Source organism: Mandrillus leucophaeus, unplaced genomic scaffold (genome assembly GCF_000951045.1).
Source record: "Mandrillus leucophaeus isolate KB7577 unplaced genomic scaffold, Mleu.le_1.0 Scaffold1206, whole genome shotgun sequence".
Classification (NCBI taxonomy): Eukaryota; Metazoa; Chordata; class Mammalia; order Primates; family Cercopithecidae; genus Mandrillus; species Mandrillus leucophaeus.
In genome coordinates, this window is record NW_012100388.1 from 210,296 (window position 1) to 233,626 (window position 23,331).

At 49.7% G+C, this 23,331-nt stretch overlaps 1 protein-coding gene across 4 annotated transcripts in view; it reads right to left on the reverse strand.

Annotated features, from left to right (window-relative positions):
• The window catches only part of ALOX5 (arachidonate 5-lipoxygenase), a 59,798-nt gene that overhangs the window by 9,840 nt on the left and 26,627 nt on the right, over positions 1-23,331 (reverse strand). For all 4 annotated transcript variants that reach the window (XM_011970518.1, XM_011970524.1, XM_011970509.1 and 1 more), the window contains exons 4-7: positions 21,573-21,695; positions 12,145-12,251; positions 11,142-11,314; positions 7,425-7,571 (exon numbers count right to left, since the gene is read on the reverse strand). In XM_011970518.1, the coding sequence (XP_011825908.1) occupies positions 7,425-7,571; positions 11,142-11,314; positions 12,145-12,251; positions 21,573-21,695 (550 nt within the window). The remainder of the gene's footprint in view (positions 1-7,424; positions 7,572-11,141; positions 11,315-12,144; positions 12,252-21,572; positions 21,696-23,331) is intronic.

A 23,331-nucleotide genomic window follows, 5' to 3' on the forward strand; every position in this document is an offset into this window, starting at 1 on the left:
AATCAAATTAAAGAGCTTCTGCACAGAAAAACAAACTATCAACAGAGTAAACAGACAACCTACAGAATGGGAGAAAATATTTGCAAACTATGCATCTACAAATGACTAATACCCAGAATCTATAAGGGAGCTTAAGAAAAAACACCACCATTAAAAAGTGGGCAAAGGACAGGAACAGACATTTCTCAAAAGAAGACATACAAGTGGCCAACACACACATGAAAAAATGCTCAACATCACTAATCATCAGAGAAATGCAAATTAAAACCACAAAGAGATACCAGTCAGAATGGCTATTATTAAAATGTAAAAAAAGGATAGATGTTAGCAGGATATAGATAAAAGGGAATGCTTACACATTGTAGGTGGCAGTGTAAATTACTTGCATCCCTGTGGAAAGCAGTTTGGAGATCTTGCAAAGAACTGCAAATAGAATTACCATTCGACCCAGCAACCCCATTACTGTGTACCTACCCAAAGGAAAAGAAATTGTTTTACCAAAAGGACACATGCACACGTATGTTTACTGCAGCACTGTTCACAACATCAAAATCATGTAATCAACCTAGGTGCGCATCGATAGTGGCACCAGATAAAGAAAATGTGGTATGTGTACTCCATGGAATACAACATAGCCATAAAAAAGAATGAAATCATGTCCTTTGCAGCAACATGGGTGCAGTTTAGGATTGGCACTTAGGCCATAATCCTAAGTGAATTAACCCAGAAACAGAAAATCGAATACTGTATGTTCTTATTTATAAGTGGGAGCTAAGCATTGCCTACACATGGACATAAAAGTGGGAACAGAAGACACTGGGGACTCCAAGAAGGGGAGGGAGGGAGGAAAGGGTTGAAAAACTAGGTATTGGGTACTATTCTCAGTATTTGAGTGATGGGTTCAGTAGAAGCCTAAACCCCAGCATTATGCAATATAACCATGTAACACACCTGCACATGTACCTCCTGAATCTAAAATTATATATATATATAAACTGTTCTGACCAGTAAAAAAAGAGCTGAATGAGGATGGGCCCGGTGCTCTGCCTATTTCAGCCCATCACTCTGCCTTCCGCCTCTTCACCTCCTGGCCCAGCTGGGCCTCACCTGCCCATCCCCTTGAGCTCTTGTACTACTGAGCTGGGCCTTCCCAAACCCATCCTTCACATCCTCCCACTCCTGTCCAGGATCTTGGCCTGCCATGGGATGCCAGAACTTGCCCTGAGCAATTCGTGTTTCTTAAATTTGTTTTTTGGGTAAGGAAGTAGCTTTAGGTTTCTGATTAGAAAAGAATACGTGCTTATTATAGAAAGAAATTCGAGTCATGACAGGAGAGCCTGAGAAAGAAAACATCAGCTCATCTTCCAGCCCCCAGTGATAACCACTAAATTCTGGGGAGCCTTCTTTCATAGGTCTTTGCATGTGTGCACATTTATCTGTCCAATTTTCCATCAACTGAATACGATTATAATCAATATCTGTCTCTTTGTTTTGCTCACCTGTCCCCCACCGGGCCATTACCGTGTTCCTACCTGGTGACACCACGTCCATATGTTCCCATGCCGGCACAGTAGGCCTGCTGCATCCTTGTATTCATTTTACATAAGTCAGACCATGCCCATTGCCTCAGCAGTTTGAAGGAGCTATTTGTATATGACAGATATGTATTCTTTATTGGTCCTTTGTGTCTTGTTTTTCCACTTCATTAACTCATTGTGGAGACCCCTCCAAGTCAGCTGGGAGGGAACTAAAGCATTCCTTTCAAAGATGCTGCAATGTTTTATGGTGAGGACATGGAAGGGCTCACTCACTCAATCCTCTTCTGCCGTCAGACTGTTTTCAATTTTTTTCCCCCATCACAAACTATGCTCCTGCTGCTACCCACATTTGTGCTTTCATTTCTGCTGAGTGGCTGCTAGCGAAGGCTGAGCCTTCGGGGTGTGGGGGTGTTTTCTTTGAGTAGACACTGCCTGCCCTACTGTTCCTCGGACAGGTTCACTTTGCTGGTGCACACCTGTTCAGTGCTACTGGCTGTCAGACACTTAAACAATAAAGTCCCCTCCAGTGCCCCTCCAACTGAGATGGAGCAGGGGCCTCCTCTTAGGGCACCATAGCCCCCTAGCCTCCCAACAAGGCATAGAAATGAAAGAAAATTCTGAGTTCCTTCAAGGGAAATTCCAGGCACCCAGCTAGCCCTGAGAAGTAAATGAGCAACTTGACAAGCAAGAGGATAATAGCAGCCTAAAACAACAGCCAAGGAAGCCAGAGTCCTGGGGTGTTTGGTTCCCTCTGGAAATTAAAGAGAACACCTGAACTCGTGACTCTGAGTTGTTTTTCAGAAACCCGGATCCCCACCAAACAGATCCACTGGTACAGAGACCTCAGAGAAGAGGGAGCTGAGGACTGAACTCTGAGCGCGGCTCTTTGTTCTAAATATCTTCCTGGGGGGCCTGGGGGAAGTCCTGCCTACAAGCCACAGCTAACATTCCTTTCTGGTAACTCAAAATTTTAAACAAAACTTCTCTTCCTTAACCAACCGCAAAACAACAAATTTTTGAATCTACCTATGACCTGGAAGCCCACCCCACTTCAAGATATCCTGCCCTTTTAGGCTAAAACCAATGTGTGCCCTCCAAGTATTGATTAATGATTTTGCCTGTTAACTTCTGCTTTCCTGAAATTTACACCGCCTTTAAAAACGCTTACCTGCAAGCCATCAGGGAGTTCCCGTCTTAAGAGGGAGTTGCCCAATTCTCCTTTCTTGGTCCCCGCTAAATGCCTTGTGTTCTAGATTCTATCCCAATCTCAGTGTTTTGTTTTGCTGCACTGGGCAAGCAGACCCCAGTCCAGCTCGGTAACACAACTGTCCTCACCACGACAGCCCCAACCCCAGGATCCTCTGACCGCCCACTCCAACGTGCACCTGGTACAGCAGGTACTGTGGGATCTGCTCCGGTGCTGGCCCAAGCTCTGACCTTGGGCTGCCCAGGCCCACCAGTTATCCCATGAACACTGCCAGGCTGCAGCAATTCATGGGCAGTGCATGGGGCTCTATCCTTGCTGGTGTTTGGAAGTTACCCCTTTGTTTTTCCAACCAGACAGGTTAGAAATGATATCTTATTGTTAACTTTCATTTGCATTTCCCTAACTACAGGTGAATTTACGAGTTTTTCCATATGCTGGTTGCCCATTTACATTTCTTCTTTTGTGAATTGCCTACCCATATTCTCTGACCATTTTTCCACTGGAGTATTTGTATTTTCCTGCCAATATAAAGGAGCTAATTGTATGTCATAGATAGGCATTTCTTAGCTGTCACGTCTGTTACAGTTATTCCCCTCAATCTCTATTTTGCTTTTTGGTTTTGTTTATGGTTTATTTTATCATTTAAGTTTTAAAACATTACACAATCAAATATGCTTAGCTTTCCCCTTATAACTTCTTGATTACCTTTTCCTTCTAAAAGTCTTCTGAGTCTCTGCATCGTTTTTCTAAATTCATTTACTTTTTTCATTTTAATTTTTATTTCATCTGAATTTCTTTTTTTCTTTTTCTTCTAAGCAGCTCTACATGATGAGATTTATTTTTGTAAATGGCATGACAGAGTAGTCCAACTTAATTTTCTTCTTATGCAAAGTGTGATAGCACCATTAAAATAATACCCCCTTTTCACTGAGTTGAAAAACCTCCATTGTGATACATTAAATTCCTCTGTAGGGGAGTCTATTTCTGGATCTTACTCTATACTGTCCCCCAGTTCTCTCTGTTTTCAAGCACAGCTTAACAGTAACCTTACAAATCCAGCAAGGAAAGTGTTCCCTCTGTGTTTTCTTTTCTTTTTTTTTTTTTTAAAGGCAGGGTGTCACTCTTTACCCAGTGTGGAGTGCAGTGAAGCTTTCATGGCTCACTGCAGCCTGAACTCCTGGACTCAAGCCATCTTCCCACCTCAGCCTCCTGAGCAGTTGGGATCACAGGTATGCACCACCATACTTAATTTTTTCTATTAAATTTTCTTTTCTTTTTTCTTTTTTTTTTTTAGACTTGGTTGCCCTGCCTCTCTATGTGGTTTTCATTTTTTTCAAAAAATTTTTGACTATGCCAGATTTCTTTTTCCACATGAATCTTTCAATTTTTAAATTGTTTTCTCTCCTTTTTAGTTCCTCTTCACCACCACCACACCTCCACCAAGAAAGATAAAAAATTCTGGCTGAAATTTTACTTGAAAGTGCATTAAGTTTTTATAATAGAATTTGGTAGAACTGACATTATGATGATATACAGTTTCCTCCCCAATATCAAATCACTGTTAAGAGTTCATTGTATATCCTTTAAAATAACTTCATAGTTGGCCAGGTGCGGTAGCTCACACCTGTAATCCCAACACTTTGGGAGGCTGAGGCAGGCGAATCACAAGGTCAGGAGTTCCAGACCAGCCTGGCCAACATGGTGAAACACCATCTCTACTAAAAATACAAAAAATTAGCTGGGCATGGTAATCCCAGCTACTTGGGAGGCTGAGGCAGGATCATTGCTTGAACCCGGGAGGCAGAGGTTGCAGTGAGCCGAGATCATGCCGCTGCACTCCAACCTGGGTGACAGAGCGAGACTTCATCTCAAAATGATAATAATAATAATAATAGCTTTATAGTTTTTCCTTATATGGACGTTATATTTTATTGTTGGTATGGAGAAAGGCTTTTTTTTTTGAGAAATATATTTATCTAAACTCTTTGCCAAATGAACTTATTAATCTAGTAGCTTTTAAAAAAATTAGAATCTTTTATGTTTTCTAGGTCTACCATAGCATTACCAGAAAGGATAATGTTCCCTATTCTTTGACAATACGCTTATTGATTGTTTTCCTGTTTTATCATGTGGTATGACCTCTAAAATAATGTCAAATAAAAACAGCGATATCAGCATTCTTATTTATTATTTTAATGGAAATGGCATTAGAGTTGCAGCTTTTTGATGTTAGCTATCTTTATCATATAAAGTAAGGTTCCTCCTATTAATTTTTATTTGTTGTGGCTATTAAATGTTATTAAATTCACTTTTAGTGTGAATTGATATAATCATAAACTTTATCCTTACTGGTGTAATAAATTATGGTGGTAGCTCTCTTGATATTGAAATATCTGGAATAAGCCCTACTTGGTTATTACATATAGTCATTTAATACACTGCTGCACTCACTTTGTTAATATCACCCTTAGATTTCTCTTCAATCTTTATTTAATACTTAGATTGGTCTTCAGCCTTCTTTTGCCTGTATCCAATTTCAGAACTAAGCTTACGCCAGCTTTATAGGATCAATTTGGGGCTGATAAAGAGCCCTGGAAATGTTGGCTGTCTAGTAGCTGGGTGAGACTCAGCTGCTCGCCATATGGGTCTGTTTCCAATCACTATATGGAAATTGGCCTATTTTCTACAATTTCTTCTAATTTATCTTTTCCTAGGTTTTTAATCCATTTCCTCTAGTTTTTCAAATGTGTTGCTATATTACTCTCATTAAAAAAGTATATAATCATAATTACTCTTTTTTAAGAGACGGGGTCTTGCTATGTTGCTCAGGCTAGAGTGCCCCGTGGCTATTCACAGGTGTGATCATAGCACACTACAGCCTCAAGTGAGCCTCCTGCCTCAGCCTCCCACGTAGCTGGGACTACAGTTGTGTACCACCATGGTGCACGACAATGTAATTACTCTTTTTATGACTCCTTTTTTATTCCGAATCTTGAATATGTTTTTTTTCCTCTCTCTCTCTTTTTTTCCGTCAGCCTCATGAGGAGGTTATTATTATTATTTTTTGGACCTTTCAAAGAACTAGATCTTGGATTTACTATCCTCTGACTTTCATTTGCTTGGGTCTTTATAGTTTGCAAAGTTTCCATTTTCAGAAGAAGAAAGAGACCCAGGAACAGTCTGTGGCTTTCTCAAGGTCCCACATCCTGTTAGCAAGTGGCTGAGCTGGAATTTAAGCTAGGCCCCTGACTCCAGGCTGCTCCAAGAGGTCTCTGAGAAAAGCTTTTGAAGGCACCATCGGTGGTGCCTGGGATCTCCGGGGATCTTGCAGGAATTTCATCTTCTTTTAGGTCACCTGTCCCTTTACCTACTGCTTCAGTTCCTTTGGCACAGGGCTTCTCTCTAGTAACAGACGGGAAGCTCCTCTGAGGGCACATACCCCTGGGAGACCGTGGGGAGCCTGGAATCTAGAGAATCAGATGACCTGGCTTGAATCCTAGCTCTGTGGCTGGCAGTGGGCACCGGTCCCTCAGTTTCCTTATCTGGGTAAAGTGATCAACATCAATAAAGCCCACTACCTGGGAGGGCTGTGGTGATGATTACACAAATAAAGATAGGTTATCTAAAACCCCAGTGGTTAAGTGTGCTTCAGAATCCAGAATTTTTAGGATTTTAGCAGTGGGTATACTTCATTATGTGCCATACCCCCTCCCACCCCAGGTCGAGGGCAACGTACTATTTTACAATCAAACCGAGCAGTATTTCTGCAGTGATCCACATGCCTATCACATTGAATGGGAAAAAGGCTCTAAATAACCTCACCTATTGCTTCAAAGAAGGTTTGTTCACAAACAATGAATTTGCTGCACAGTTTTGAAACATGCAGCAGTTTTTAGATTCTTTAGATTTAGAATCGAGGGTGAGGGATTGTGGACTGTGCAGGTTAACCCGTAGGATAGCCTTGGCATGTGGCTGGTGCCTGACCTATCCAGCTGCTACTGTGTCCACAGCTCTCAAGGTCCAGTTCATGGACATTATTTGCTGAATGCTCATCTGCCAGTCTCCCACGGCATCCCCTGTGCAGTTCTTTCCTACCCCCAGGGACCTATGCCCAGTCCAGTCCTGGCCTTGGTCCCTGCTGTCTGCACACCAGCTCCCAGCCTGGCAGTAGGCTGGTGCCAGGAACAGGTGGAGACAAAGCCCTGTGCCCACCTGCCTTTCATCCAGGGTCTCCCTCTTCCTCCTCCCTCATCTCAGGTGGACGTAAAAACTCACATCATTATCAAAGGTGGCATACCAGGACTGGCCTGGCTCCTGGCCCCAGCGCCCATGGTGCCCCTCAGTGGTTCTGGTCTCCAGCTCAGCCCACAGCTTCACCTGCCTGGCCCCTGGCAGCACCTTGATTGGGGGCCCTTGGTCAGGGCGCTGGGTGGAGAGTGAAGAATATCATCCCAGGGCAGGTCCTCCACAGTGTGCCTCGACCGGCCAGGGGCTTCTCAAGTGTGCCTTGGGGAGTACAGCCCTCTCCGCCCTATGGACAGCCCACCTCAGGGCCGGCAGGAAGCCCTAGTGTCTTTCAAGACATAGCTTCCCGAGCTGGAGTGTGAATGGAGCCACCCAGGAGCCCTGGATCGCGGAGGACTGAGCTGCTCAGAAAGGTGTGCCTGGAGGCAGCTTACCTGGATGGCAATGGGGACGATCTTGTTGGCCAGGTTCTTATACAGCAAGCAGATGGGAGCGGCCAGGAACTGGAGTGTGCAGGGGTCTGTTTTGTTGGCATCGATGCCATCCAGTAGCTCAAAGTCCACGATGAAAATGTTCCCTTGCTGCAGGAGGCAGAGAGATGTGTCCAAATCAGGCTCAGCAGATGGGCCAAAAATCAGGCCTGAGGAAAGAGTGATGATCTCTGGGGCCCCCTCTCCCTTTCCTGCGACTCAGCGGACTTTAGAATGTGTCAAAGGCTGATTGATTCACATGGAGGGTGTTCACAGGTTATGGTAGTTCGGGGTAAGGTGAAGGAATGGCAGCAGCTCACTCTGCATTTGTAGTGTCGGAAACCTGCTTGACTGGCAGGAAAGATGAGAGACTGCCCTGAGTGTCAGATTATAAGAAGAAAGGAGAGGTTAGGTGAAATAGATGCGACCAGTTAAATGTCAAAAAATGATGCTGCCGGACTCTACACAGAGGTCAAAACTGGGCGAACTCAACCCCAGTCAGAGCCAGGACAGGGATCTCCCTTGGGAGGAAGAGACAGGAAGCGGGGCAGGGCTGTCCACCGGGTCGGGTAGGGAGGCTGCAGGGGAAGGGAGAGGGGGTTCTGCACGGGCAGGGGAATCTACAGGGGTTGAGGGGGGTCTCCAGGAGGTAGGGAAGGTCTGCGGGGGCGGGAATGAGCGTATGGCGGGAGAGGGGCTGCAGAAGCAGAGGGGGAAGGGGCAGTGGCTAGGCAGGTGGGGGTGGTCTGCAGGGTTGGCCTGTTGTGCCCTGGTCTGAGACTGGCGACACGGCGGGTCATTGATGTAAATTCGTCGGGCTTGCTGACCCTCGGATCCGTGCCCTTTTCTGTAGGAATTAACACCCCTCGACACACAACGAGCGTGCCCATGAAATGGGAGGCGGGCGACCGCTGGGAGCCGCGCAGTGGGTCCGGCAGAGGGGCCCCTAGGAAGGCCAGGTGCAGGGCTGCTGAGCAGCGCTTAGGCCGGGGGTATGGCCGCTCCTTCTGAAGCCTTTTCTGTTTCCTGAGTGATGAAGGAAAGGGTGAGGGTCCCGACTGCGGAGGGGTCGGGGTCTACTCCGCCTGGAGACATCCAGAGCGCCCCGCTACAGCTTCACCGATCGCGCCCGCGCACAGGACCCCCGGGCTGCTCGGCGGCACGCAGGACTGAAGCCACCCACCCAGGACGAAGCCACCCACCCAGGACGGCGGGAGCTCGGAGCCTGGCCACCGCCCTCCTCCTTTGTGTCGTTTGACACCAGGGATGAACTCTGAGCCTGTCTCTTATACACATCTAGATGTGTATAAGAGACAGGCACATTGGTGTCTTGCCTTCTAGGACGACGGCTGGACAGCTGGACTTTGAGAGCTGAAGTGACCATCAGACTCTACCCAGAAGGAATGGCTGCTAATCCAATCTTGAGACCACCCAGGCTGGTGAACCTGATACTGGGAACAGGAGGCCTGGGATTTGGGGCCACAGATTGCAGCATTTCTCTGTTATTCTAGGCCTCCCTTGCATCTTTCTGAAAAACGAGGGGCAGGCCTATCTCTCAGTTCTGACGTTTTAGGATTCTGCTGCTGACACTGGAGTTCTTGCCTGTCTAGCGTCCGTGTCCCCTCTGGGTCTCCATTCTCCTGGCCGTGGACACGGGCTCACAGAATCAGTGAGGCCCGAGGATGGCCTAAGACATCTGCTGGGAGTGTTAGGAAACAGGGTCTTTCTTGCTGGGAGGGGGTGGTGTTTGCTAAGCTGGTGGAAGGTAAATCTGAAGCTGCTGGGGATCATTCTTTACCTCCAGGTAAGGAAACCCTCCTGAGGAAAAATCCACCAGAGGCAGAGGATTGAGACATGGAGAGAGAGAGACAGTGCAGGGGATGCTCTGAGCCCTGGTCTGGTCCCAAATGAGTTAGCATTGCTTTTTACTGTTGCCTGAGCCAATCGAGTTCTTGGATTAAACCAGATGGAGTTGATTTTTGTAATCTGAAACCAAAGAATCCAAATACAAAGACTAAGAACTCAAACAAACTTGAGCTGTAACACTGAATCAATGCCAACAACAGGGATACGATTTCCCTCTTCATGTTCCAGAAAATAACTGCACATTTTACAAAACAATGTAGGCATTTTTAGTAGGCCACAAGCTTGCTGTAGATCACTAAGGTGCTGCCAGATGGGCAGCATGAATGACTGTGGGGATTAAGAATCATGCTGGTGTGTAGGAGATGGGAAGGTGTGTGTGTGTTAAGAGTCTAGTCAGTGTCCCAGCTACTCAGGAGGCTAAGGTAGGAGAATGGCCTAAACCCGGGAGGCGGAGCTTGCAGTGAGCTGAGATCCGGCCACTGCACTCCAGCCTGGGCAACAGAGGGAGACTCCGTCTCAAACAAAACAAAAACAAAACAAACCAAAACAAAACAAAAAAGCGTCTAGTCAGTGAGGGGTAGGTCAGCTCAAAGGAAAGGCGACCCATAACCCACGTGCCCTGGAGGTGGCCAGGACTCCCTGTGGGAGGCTGTTGCCCTGCCCAAGTGCTGAGGACGGCGACTCCTTGGCTGCTGGGTGCACAGATGGCTGCTCAGAGTCTTCCAATTCTAGGATTCTATATGGCTTAATCTCTATGATCTCTGACTTGAAGTTTGAAACCTACAGCCACCGAATCAATGTTACTAAGTCTAGCAATTCAGTCCACTCAGGAACACAGATGCTGTCTCAGTGTATGGGGGATTGTAACTGTCAGCTGTTCCCATGACCAGGAAGTGTTCCGGGCCTGGCTGGGTGCAGGAGGAGGAGGTTAGGAAGCGCTGCCTGCACTGGGGCAGGAGACTTGTCCAGGGACTTCAGCTGGGTGGGTGGCCCTCTAGATTCAGATGGGCCAGGTACTGGGGCTGTAGGTTTATCTCTAAAGGGCACCAACCATCCCTCTCCAACTAGGGCCCCAGGGTAAGCTGAGCTTAAAAGACTGGAAGCAGCAGAGGCCACCTGGACACCTGGGGACAGGCAGCAGGGCCTGGGTGGCAGAAGGCCCCATCACACTGGTTCCATGGGGAAGAGGCAGGCCGATGGGCTAGCACCTGTTGCTGAGCCCCACCAGATTCAGATGGAGCTGGTTTGAACTTCTGTCTCAAGACTAGGTCAGCCTTGCAGCCGGAGGCAGCTGAGTCTGCAGGTGAGGGTGGGAAGGAGGGTGCGACAGGAGCACAGGCAGCAGCATTTCTAACGAGAAAGTCAAACATTCTGTTGGGTTTCTCCTCGTGCCCCTTTTTTATTCTCACACAAGATCTACTTCTTTCTCCAGTGTTCTCCCCTTTGCAAGGTGGGTGACAACTGATGACTGTGTATATAAAGCACCTGTCACAATGCCTGTCCCACCACAGGCCCCTAATCAAGGATAGCTCCTGTAATTATTGATACTGATAGTGAAAATATTGACATTATGTTCCCAGACTCGAACATCATGGAGAAACATTCCCCACAATTCCTCCTCTGATATTGTACAAGACAGTCTGCATAATGCCCAGGACCCTGGCTGACACTGCTGCCAGGAAAAGGAAGCGGCTGCTCCAGGCCAGATGGGCCTGCAGTTAGTGTCTTGGGGGCCTATGAGCACTGGTCAGGAGGAAGTGGCTTCCACCTGACAGACTGTGACCTTGGCCACTTCCCCAGCCCATCAACCCCTACCTGGACCTCCTGCTCCAAGCTGAGCTGTCGCTCCAGGCTGCACTCCACCATCTCCGTGGTCACCGGGAACTTCTCCGGCAGCTCTGTGCAGCGCCGGATCAACACAGGGTTGCAGCCATTCAGGAACTGGTAGCCAAACATCAGGTCTTCCTGCCAATGATTCATGACCCGCTCTACCAGGAGAGAAGCGAGACCCACCCTGAGCTCTGAGCAGAGGGCAGCCAGGGCCGTGGCCCTCCTGACCTCACCTGACCTCTGCAGAGCAGAGTCCCTGCTTGGTCTCCTCCCCCAAGTGCTCCCTGGATGGACACAGCTCCAACTGCTGTCCCCTGCCCATCACTGGGTCAGGCTGTGGCACCATCTCATCATCCCTGAGCTGGCCCTTAGTGGCTCAGAAGCCTCCCGGGGCACCCGTCTCTCATGAACTCAGGTCCTTCAGCCCAGCATGGATAGTCCAGGATGAAAGAAGGAGGGGTGTGGAGGAGAGTCCCTGGGGACAGTTTTCCAAGTTTGGTTCCCCATGTCCTGATTTCGGCACCTCTTCTTGTTCAGCCATTCCTGCCTCCTTAACGTCCTTCCCATGCCATGACTGGCCACTATAAAGCTAGTGCTCTCACCAAACACATCCTTATCCAAAGGAACCCAAAGTTGCTTTCGTGTAAATGCCTAAAACACAAGCCAAGTTCTGCCTTTGCTCTGGTCAGAAGCACAAATGATTGATTTGTGCCAAGAAAAAGTTCTGATACTTTTCAGACTTTGATGGTGAAATGAGGTCAAGGGTGCTGGAGCTTGAATATCTGAGGAGGAGAAACCTCTGGGCACAAGTGTGACCACAGTGATGCAAAAGCTGTGGAGTGTAGGGGGTGCCGGCCAGGGTGGCATGGTGGCAGCAAGGCCCCCATGCTGCAGCAGGCAGGAAAGCCCTTGTCAATTTCGCGGTCTCAGACAGAAGAGCAGCATCCCCTGTCCCCAGCACCACTAGAGCCCCCAGAGGCACACTCACCAGAAATAGTGTTGCTGATCTTGACGAAGATTTTCTCAAAGTCGGCAAAGTCATTCCAGGAAGACTGGAACATGTGCATGAAGCGGTTGATGAACAGGTTCTCCATCCTGCAGACCAGGAGAGAGGTCACCTTGTACACACCAGCCATGCCTCCCTCTGCAGAGCCCCTTCACAGTGAGCTCTCAGGGGTCCCCACAACACACCACCCCCCCCCGGCCCCAGGCAGCTCTGCAGAGACAGGTGATTGGCTTTTCAGAACCAGGACAGAAACTGGCATCTATACGGGATGCTGTTCCTACTGCACCTCACCTGTCGAAGAGACAGGCCAGTACCCTCCAGAATAGCCTACAGTGCCTTGAATTCCATTCACACATGTGTTCATTCATTCATTCATTCACTCATCAGGGACTTGCTGTCCCCCACTCAGTGGGCCAGTCCCTCCGAAAGCTTCCAGGAACAGAGATCCAGCTGCTCTACTGTGTTGCCTGGATTTTGGGGAGACGAACAGTTCAATTGACTTGAAAACTCATTTATTTTCTGCTAAATGGCTCCATGCTTGGTGCTGAGGACAGAAGTTTCCAAATGCTCACTGCACAAGACGAGGAAATAGAAACCCAAGGCCAGAGCTTGCTAAATTCAGAATGCAGGTTGCAGGTACCAAGGAGTGAGATGTGTGTGTGAGCAACCCCCAGGGCTTCCTGGAGGAGGCAGGGTGTGGGATGGGTCCAGGAAAGCTGGAAAAGAGGGGAGAGGCTTCCCAGGTTTCCTCCATAACCCTGCAGGGTGCAGCACAGGAGCGTGGGAATGCTGCCCAGTGTTCACCATGACACAGGCTGCCTCAGTTTCTCTCTCTGGCACACAAAAGACTGAGATTAACAAGTTAGCCTGTTTCCTCCCCACTGTCAGTGCTCGATCACTGCCCACTCTTCAGCCTTGACTCTGGCTGCCCCTCAGAGCCCAGGCCTTTGCCTTGGGCCTTTGCACATCTGTTTCCTTCAGGCTGGAATGCTCAGTGCCCCTTTCTTTTCTGCTGTGGACTAAATTGTGCCCCCCAAATTCACATGTTGAAGCCCTGACCCCCAGTGTGATGGCATTAGGAGGTGGGGCCTTTGGGAGGTGATTAGGGTTAGATGAGGTCACGAGGGTGGGGCACCCATGATGGGATTAGCGTCCTCCTAAGAAAAGGAAGGCACCAGAGGGCTTATTCATGCCCTGTCCCCATCTCTCCTCTGCCACGTGACCATACTATGGGAACACAGAGAGACATCTGCAAGCTGGGAAGAGGGCCCTCACCAGCAAGTGGATTGGCTGGCACCCTGATCTTGGACTTCTAGCCTCCAGACCTGTGAGAGAAAAATGTCTGCAGTTTAAGCCATCTGGTCTGTGGTATTTTGATGTGGCTGTCCCAATAGGCTACGCCATTCTCCTACTGCGCATATGGGGTGAGTGTGTCTGGAGGGCTCCCTGGAGTGATGCTGTCTCTGTTCATTTCCTCTGTAGCTCTTACTGCAGCTTAGGTGCAAACTCATGTGTATGAATTGGTGCCCACTGCCCTATGCATGCTGAGGGCACAGTCATGCCTGCACTTTACTCAGCATTGAGCCCAGGCCTCCTAGTGTCCAGAGGGGCTCATGCAGCATCGCCTCGTGGACGAAAAGGTGACCTCACCCTGGTGCAGGGGATTGTGCCCAGGGCATTCCTCCAGTGGCTCCTCTTCCTGCCCACCCCCAAGGAGGCAGCCTTACGTGGCCAGGATCCCCCACTTCTCAGGTGGAGTGTGGCTGGGTCTGAGCCGTAGACACACACACCTTGTCATGGGGAAATCTGGGGAGTCAGGGACCTCCCCACATCCTCCTGATCCAGCAGAATCAGAGAATGGAGGCTGGGGAGAGCCTGGCTGATGGGACACAGGGCTTGGTGACATCCCAGCTCTGTCGTACCAGGGAAATTACCCTGTGACCATGCATGAAGGCAGCAAACTGGAGCAACCACACAGGGGAACTCTTAGGATAAGCAGGAGACACTGGGGGTCTGTCCTGCTTGCCCTGCCAGGCCTAGGGGCGCATCCGGGCAGAACAGCAATCCCCTTCCATCCTTCCTTAGCTTAGCAAATGCTTCTCTCCTTTGTCCTGGCTACCCTAGGTCTCCGAGGAGGCCATGATGCTCAGGAGAGGGTACTGGGACCACAAGGCTGGAAGCCTTTGTGAGTACTGTCTTTTTCTCCTCATGTGTCAGGACAAAAAAGCAGCCTGCAGGTGGCCAAGAGGGTGCACTGCTGGAAGTTGCCATGGCACAGTCTGGGCGGTGTGGCCGGCTTTGTGATGGGCTGCATACAGTAGGTGCTCAGTGCTACAGCAGCCTGGAGCTGTCGAATAATGCCAGCATCATCTTCCAGTCCTTCTGGTACCTTCTTCACTTGGATCCAGCTCCTCTTGGGGAAGGAGGGGCTTTTACCCAGATTCTTGCTGCAGCCTTCCAGGGAGGCTGCTGTGGCCTCACCAAGGCTACGACCAGCAGCCAGGCACCGGAATACCCAGAGAAGCTTCTTTCAGCCTTGCCGCCTCCTTCCTCCCCCAGCACCTCTTGTCAGCTGAGTGTCCTGGGCTAGGAACGCTTGTCAAACTAGAGGAGTAAGCCTCACTGTAGCATCTGGTGTCAGTCTGGGTGGGGAAAAGAACTTATTTCTGGGAGATGAGAGTCCTTCCCAAGCCCCGAGAGCCCTGTAGGGCCTGAAGATGGCCCAGCACCAGATGGTGCTCCAGAAAGAGGCCCTGTGCTGGGGCGCCTGAGGTCCCGGGTGGTTGCTCACCCCTGTTCTTTGGAAGAACCAGGAGTGAGTCACCATCTCCCCAGCTGGGTCTGTTTGACCTCAAAACCGGAGGTTTGCTCTGAAAACAGGGTGGACGTGGCAGTTTTCAGAGGAAGCCACAGATCCAGGAAGAAGTGGAGTTAGGAGGAACATATTTGCGTGTCATCTAGAGGCAAAATATTTCTATATCCTTACAGATAACTGGAATATTCAGGGCTTCAAAGATTCGCTTTTGTAAAAAGAAGGAACCTGCAGGCCAGAGAGGGCACCAGGTAAGGTCACACAGGCAGGTAACAGCCACCTTGATCACCCGGTCTCGGGGTGGTGACCAAGCTTTCTCCTGCACCTTCAGTTTTCTCCTGTGCCAAACTGTGGCCCAAACTGGGCACCAGCTGTTGGCCGTGTGCCAGGTGAGCCCCACCCCTCACCCCTACTTCTCCCAGGACCGGCCTCATTTCTCTACTGTTCCGCCTCACTCGAAGGAAACTCTCTCAATTTCCTTTAACGAGGCCATGGAGGTTCACCTGACCTCTGTCTCCCTGCTCTTTCCTTCTGCTAACAGCTTTTCCATTTTTCATGCCACAGTTGTGCTGTGCAGGGCGGGGGCAAAGCCTGCTGAGGAGGGCTGGCCCCCTTCCAGGCACAGCAGGTGGCTAGGAGGAACTGCGTGCCAGAGTTACTCAGAAGCGGCGAGGAAACCAAGCTGTCCCCAGCCAGAGGTTTAACAGGGAAGGCCTCCTCGGTGATTTCGGCCACGAGTTTCAGTTTCCTGCCAGTGGGCACTGAGTTTAACCCACACTAGGGGGTGAGTGTAGCCATCCAGATTTTAACAAGGGCCCCAGGGGATTCTGACGCAAGCTATACTTTGACAACCACTGCTGAAGAGGTTGCAATGTTTTCCAAATTAATTTGACTACAGAACAGATCGTTTTTGTTGAGGGAAACATGACTTCATGTTTTGTATTAACTCTTCGTCTTATTTTATGACGCCTTTTTAACAACAATATGATGCTACCTTAGCAAATAACATTGAAATTTTCTAGCCTTGTCTAAATTTTAGATGGATTCCCCCCCTACATTTTCCAAACAAATTTATTTTACAATGGGACACATCTCTGATCTCACAACAAAATTTAATGAAAGTCAGTACGTTTTATAGGCATCAGTTAATAGAAGGGGATTATTTTGAAAATTTCCAAGGATTTCAGAGGTTTTAGGGTAGCATTTGGGAAGTTAAGTGGGAGAATTCTACTTGTGTCACAGGAAAAGCGGTTCCTATGAGTGCTTTGGTGACGGGGCCAAATGGTTTCTGAGCTGGGATGACGATAAGAGGGGATGGGGTCTTCTTCCCATAGACAAACCCACGCTTTGCTTTCCAATGCCAGGCCAGCAGGCTCCCTCCTCTTCCCGCCTCTCTTTCCTTCGCCATCACTTCTCCCGACACCCACCCTGGGCCCTCACCCTTCCTGGTGCTCGTGAGTCCCTCCCTTCCTCCACAGGCACTCTGCCCTTCCACTGAGCTCAGGGCCCTTATCTCCTGGCCTGGCCCCTCTGCAGCCTTCCTTGCCTGGGGGACTATGGCTCCTTCCCTGCACCCCTGGTGCCTTTTGTTTTTGTCTTTTGAGACAGGGTCTCACTCTGTTGTCCAGGCGGGAGTTCAGTGGTGCAGATCACTGCAGCTTCCACCTCCCCGGCTCAAAGGGTCCTCCCCCTCGGGCCTTCTCGAACACTGGGATTACAGGCGTGAGCCTCCGCATCCACTCCCTACCCCTCATCCCCCTTCAGGACGCTGCCATCCATGTAGCTGGGTCGCCTGGAGCACAGGGCATGTGGCCGGCCTGTGGGGCTGGGGCAGGGCCGGTGGGAGGGGCTGCCCTCAGAGCGCAGCCCCCAGGCCTCTGCCTGCCCCCAGGTCCCCTCTCCCCCGTCCTTTACCAGGAGTCCTTCGTCAGCTTCTCCGCTCAGCCACGCTGCACAGCTCCCTCAACCCAACTCCTGGACTCAACTTCGCCCCAGCCTCCTTCGTGCCCAGCGTCCCTTGTAAATGACCCCCCGGGCCTGGTGCCCCGCATTCTCTCTCGGCCTCTCCCCAGTGGCCTGCTCTTCGCCCGCCGGCGCACGCCCGACCTCCCTGCCTCTGTGCCTTCACCTGACCACAAAGGCGGCCAGGGCAACCTCCACGCGGCTTGACTGTCACGGCTCCCTATTTATCCCTGGACGTGGGAAACTCGGGCTCATAGCGCCTCTACTTACACTGCTGCACAGACTGGCGCTTCCTATGCCGCCTTCACCGGAAGACACCCCTGGCGTCCTGGGGTGAGGGCGGCTCCATCCGCGACCCTTTCCGGAGCTGCTCCCGCCCATTCTCATAGAGGGAAATAGCAGGGCGTGTGAGTCCCCCACCCCTGGCCCCCACCTTTCCAGGACCGGCCGCCTATCTGCACTGTCCCGCCCCACTAGGAAGGAAACTCTCTTTCTCAATTTCCTTTAACGGGGACATTGTCTTTTCAGCCCTGCCACCCCCTGCAATCGTCTTCCAGGCTGCAAACAGGCTGTGGGGTGGTGAACACATCAACTGCTCTTCCCTCCACACCACCAGGAAATTTCGCAAACCACTTGGCTCTCGGCGGCCTGGCCTCGCCACACCTGTGCCCACAGTCTCTCTCCGCTGCAGTCCCCTGTGCCATTCTCCAGGTCCCACGTACCTCGGCCTGGGCCCAGTAAGGCCTGGACAGATGGCCCACGGCTGCAAAGCCTTCCTGGGCCCCATCAGAGAGAACGCCCAGGTGGAGCGAGGGTCCCCTGCCCACCCCGCAAGCGCAGGGGCCCTTTCAAGAGTGCAGCCCTAGGCCGGTGTGTGATGGTGGAGATGGGGTCCCAGAGGGCCTGAACCAAGAATGGAGAAGACTAAGGCTGTCTTTAGGGAGAAACTTCTCTGAGGGTCTGATGTATGCGGTCCCATTTTAATCTCACAACAACCCTGAGGAGGAGCTGGGGCCGAGTCTCATTGTTCATTTGAGGACACTGATGCTCAGGGCCTTAGATGACTTCCCTAGGGTCTCCCCCACCCTCACCGGCCCAGAGCCCTCTCCCAGGCACCCCTCATCCCCACAATGGCTCCTGTAAGCTGCTTCCTTGTGGTGCAGCCCCCTTGGCTCAGCTCCTCAAATGCAGGGACACCTCTTCTCTCCCCAGCAGACCTTAAGGGTCTCCATCCACTGTGCCGGCACAGAGGCGGTGCTCAGAGGCGGGGCTAAGCTTACTGTACAGCCTGCTGTGCCAAGAGGGGCAGAAGGGCCCCTTTCAGGATTCCTTTGCTCTTCTCCTGTCAATAGGCCATCACTCAAGGGGCTAAGTGACAGGACGATGTGGAGAAACGTGGGCTGCAGCACTTCTGGGGCCGAGGGCAGGGTGGGCGGCACTGGGGAGCACAGGGGAGGGGACCTCACTGAGGCCAGGGGCTTCTAGAAGCTTCTGCAAGAAGGGGCTCCTCACCCATGTCTTAGCCAAGAAGTGGGGCAGGCGGGTGTGGCACAGGAAACAGCCAGGTCAGAGACTAGAGGTGCTCTGCAAAGCCCTGCTGGATCCCCACGGTGGAGCATCCTATGCATGTAGGACCCGAGAGACTGCAGGGGCGGGCACGTCCCTACTGATGTGTCTCCATTTCTGGGCAGAGACATCTGGGCTCTCACCTGCAGCTGAGCCAACCAAGAAATTATATTTACTTTTTAGAGCGAGCCTCCAACAAATTATACATGCACTTGAGAATGAGCCCTCCCCGTGTCTTGAGAGATGGAGTCCAGGGAGGCAGCTGGAAAGATGCTCCTGCCCTCACTCAGGAGAGATGGTGGAGCTGGGAGAGGAGGAAGCACTCCCTGGGACCCAGCAGATGGACTTGATTCAGCAAATAGATGCAACCTTATGTGGGGGGTGGGGAGGCCCAGGGAGGCATACAGGCCAGTGGTCTTAATCCTGGCTATATACTGGAATCCCCCAGTAGCCCTAAAATATAACTGTGCTGGACTGCCCCTCCTTCCACGGTTTGTGCAGAGTGGGCAGTATGGAGTCTGTAACACTAAACACACAAGATTGAGAACCATATATCTAGGCTGTTGTTAGCCGTGATGGGGATACATGAAAAGGAGGTGCACAGATACCTTCTATACCATAGGATAGGCACTCATTAAATGCTGTTAAAATGGAGCGTGACCCAGTTGGCACTCAGGGGCACTCAGGGGCCAGCTGGGTCACACTTTCATTTTAATAGGATTTAATGAGCACCTATTCTGTGACAGCTGCTAAGATACAGAGGCTCCTGAGACACAGAGATGACAATGACCTTCAGGAACACTGAGCAGACATAAGAAAGGCAGTCTGGCCTTCACTTTCACTCCACCATTCATTCATCCATCCATCCATCCATCCACCCATCCATCCATCCATCTCTCTGTCTACACTTCCATCCACCCACCATCCATTCGCAATCAATCCATCAATCCATCCATCCACCCATCTGTCCATCCATTCATCTCAGTATCCATCCATCCATCCATCCATCCACCCACCATCCATGAATCCATCCATCCATATATCAATTTCTCATCTATCCCTCCATCCATCCACCATCTACCTCTTCTTCCCTCCTTCCTCCTTACCTTCATTCATCCATTCATCATCCATCTCTCAATCCATCCATCTGCTTGTCCATCTGTTTGATTGTCCATCCATCCTGTATTCCTCCATTCCCTCCTCCACCATTACTAAGCCCAGGTGGCACTACTCTCCACCTTACTACCTCACCATCCTTATCATCCTCTCTAAACTGTCTCTTTCATAGGGGCCTTCTGTCCTGCTTGTCCCATCCTGGTCTGGGACCTACCCCACTAAAGCTACATGGTTTTGATCAGCAATCCCAATCCCAGAGTAGGGGAAGGGAAGTGAGCCCTTAACTTCCATGATGTTTCCAGGGAGATGTTGGGTACTGCTGCATTACCAATCCAGATGCTTGGTTTTACTTTTTCTCTCTAGGAGACCCTGATTGTGGTAGGAGAAAAAATGCTCCAGCTTTGGACACAAACAGACCTAGATTCAAATCCTGGTTTTGCCAATTTCTGCCTAAATGACTTTAGGCAAACTCCTTGACCTTGACCCTTGAAGACTCAGTTTCCTCACCTAGAAATGGTCAATAATATTATTTACCTCCCAGGATGGCCATGAAGCTTAAAATAGATGACTGTACTCCCCAAAACACCTACAAAGTGTTTAGAATAAATAATATTATTTTAAGCTTTGAAGACTGGCTGAGTTCTCAGCCCCGTCTACCTGCTGGGTGTGCAGACCCAAGGCCAGGGTCCCACCCTCGTAGACTGTCATCTGTAGGTGTGGGGTTGGCCTGGCACTGGGAGGTGCTAATGCTCCTCAGAGGATTCTAGGTATAAGAGGAAATGAAAATCTTTGGACCCCAATTCACTCTGCCAAAAGGGAAAAATTAAGCTGAAAGCTGAGTCATGCAAGGAACTAAGATAGCTACAGATAAAAGGTAAAAACTCCCCACAGGTGGCTCTCAGTGTCCACCTTATCAAGTGCTGATGTACTGAGTGCAAGAGGAATACATAACTCACTATTCCCCTACCTGCTCCTTTTCCTTTGCAACATGTGGATTCAGTAATGTGACTATGCTCTCCCTTTCTTCCCTCCAGCCTGCTTTTCTCCTTTAAATATTGATGCCCTTAAAGGCATCTTTGGAAAAAGGCACAGACCACCAATTGTTCCTGTGGATTTGTGTTCCTTTTTTCCATGTATGTCTTTAACCTCTAAATTGATTGAAACCTGTCTCACATACTTTTTGGATTACATAAGGGTTAGTCCAGTTTCAGAACCATGGATTTAGGGTTTGCCAAACTGACATGATTTTTACAATTCCCTACAGGGTCAATGTGCAGATTTAAAGACCCCCTCCACTACCCCTGGGGTAGGATCAGGGGATCCATATGTTTAACAAGCAGCCTGGAGTCTCCTGATAGCCTGGGCAAGCTTTAAAAAGCCCTGCAGCCATTCAGATGAAACAAAGGTGCACAGAACCCATATTTCTGCCACTTATTAGCTGGGGGCCTTGGGCAAGGAAGGTACTCAACCTCCGTATTCCTCAGTTCCTCAACTGTAAAATGGAGACAATGACTGTGACTCCCTCGTGGGGCTGTGATGGTGGAATAGGGGACATATGTCATGGGATCAGCACTGGCATTTTGGCCATTCTCACCATAGCACCTGCCATCTTGGTGACAGCCTGGACACAAAGCCTTCACACCTTTGAAGTGGCCATAGAGGGGATGAGATGTGGACGGGGAAGAGGCATTCCAACTAAAGACCCCTGCTTTGGGCCAAAAACACATGTATGTCTGGTGTCTGGAGTCCTCTAGGTTGTGACTTTTTTAGATACTGGTTGTCCTGCAATGGTGCATTGAGAATCCACTCTATGGCCAACATATCATCAAAGCATTTGGCTCAGCTAGGCTGTTCCCCCAACCCAAGGGCCCCATCAGGAAAGGAGTGAGGGTCCCACCCCCAGCACCAGCCACTGGAGGGGCTGCCCAGAGTCCCTCAGTTCTCGTAAACTTACGCTTTGGAGTAATTCAGAACAAAGTCCACTCCTTTTTCACTATCAAACTGGATATCACGGGGTAAATCCTTGTGGCATTTGGCATCGATGCTCAAGGGAAAGCCAGGGCTCCACTCCATCCATCTGAGCATGAGAAAGGAGAAGAAATTGGGTTAAATGCCGGCCTTTGGTCTGCCCCTTCAGCTGAGGGCTGCCCACACTGTCAGACGGTGTTACACAGGGAGATTGATGTACCCACAATTAAAGTCAACACATCACAGGCTGACCCTGTGTCCAGTAAGCTTCTGGGACCTCTTCCAAAGTCCAGTGGCACCAACTTTGCTGTGCCCTGAGCATCAGAGTGGGAACCCTGAGACTGAGCTTACAGTGGTACAGGTGCACACCACTGCATAAAAAGTTCTGAAGGTAGTCTAGGGAGACCTCACTTACTAGAGGTGACATTGAACAGCAGAAGCCTGCCTTGCCAGTCACTGGAGGTAGAAGGTGTTAAGGCTGCCCAGCCACGCCCAACCTGGACATCCACCATTCTGCCAGCTTGGTCAGTGTGTGCCCTGGACTGCGTGCATGTTCTGCATGTGGCATTTGGGGAAATGGGACAGTTCTTATGCCTTCACAATAGGACGACAAGGCAGCAGGTGGCCTGGGAGAGGGACCTAGACACAGACAGCTAAAAGGCTTCCCTCTGTCACCTGCTGGCTAATAGCAGGTTTAGAGATTATTACAATCAAAACAGCTTCCCCAAAGACAAGCCATGCACTGCATCCAATAAACATGCTCAGATCCTGGCATCCTTGAAACTTATCCTGTGGCATTGGGCATTTGCGTTTTCAAAAATGTTTATTTTGCTTTTCTTTTTGTTTACTTATTGACTAAACTTAAGCTGTGAAAATGTCAGAGGTGTTTGAACCACAGCAACTCCATCTTGAGTAGGGGCTGGGTAAAATAAGGCTGAGACCTACTGGGCAACATTCTCAGGAGGTTAGGCATTCTAAGTCACAGGATGAGATAGGATGTTGATGCAAGATATAGGGCACAAAGACCTCGCTGATAAAACGGGTTGTGATAAAGAAGCCGGCCAAAACCCAGTGAAACTAAGATGGTGATGAAAGTGACCTATGGTCATCCTCACTACTCATTATATGCTAATTATAATGCATTAGCATGCTAAAAGACACTCCCACCAGTGCCATGACAGTTTACAAATACCATGGCAATGTCAGGAAGTTACCCTATATGGTCTAAAAAAGGGAGGAACCCTCAGTTCCTGGAATTGCCCACCCCTTTCCTGGAAAACTCATGAATAATCCACCCATTGTTTAGCACATGATCAAGAAGTAACTATAAGTATGCTCAGTCAAGCAGCCCACACTACTGCTCTGCCTGTGGAGTAGCCATTCTTTATTGCTTTACACTCTTAATAAACTTGCTGTCTTCCACAATGGTTGAACTAGTTTACAGTCCCACCAACAGTGTAAAAGCGTTCCTATTTCTCCACATCCTCTCCAGCACCTGTTGTTTCCTGACTTTTTAATGATCGCCATTCTGACTGGTGTGACATGATATCTCATTGTGGTTTCGATTTGCATTTCTCTGACGGCCAGTGATGATGAGCATTTTTTCATGTGTCTGTTGGCTGCATAAATGTCTTCTTTTGAGAAGTGTCTGTTCATATCGTTTGCCCACTTTTTGATGGGGTTGTTTGTTTTTTTTCTTGTAAATTTGTTTGAGTTCTTTGTAGGTTCTGGATATTAGCCCTTTG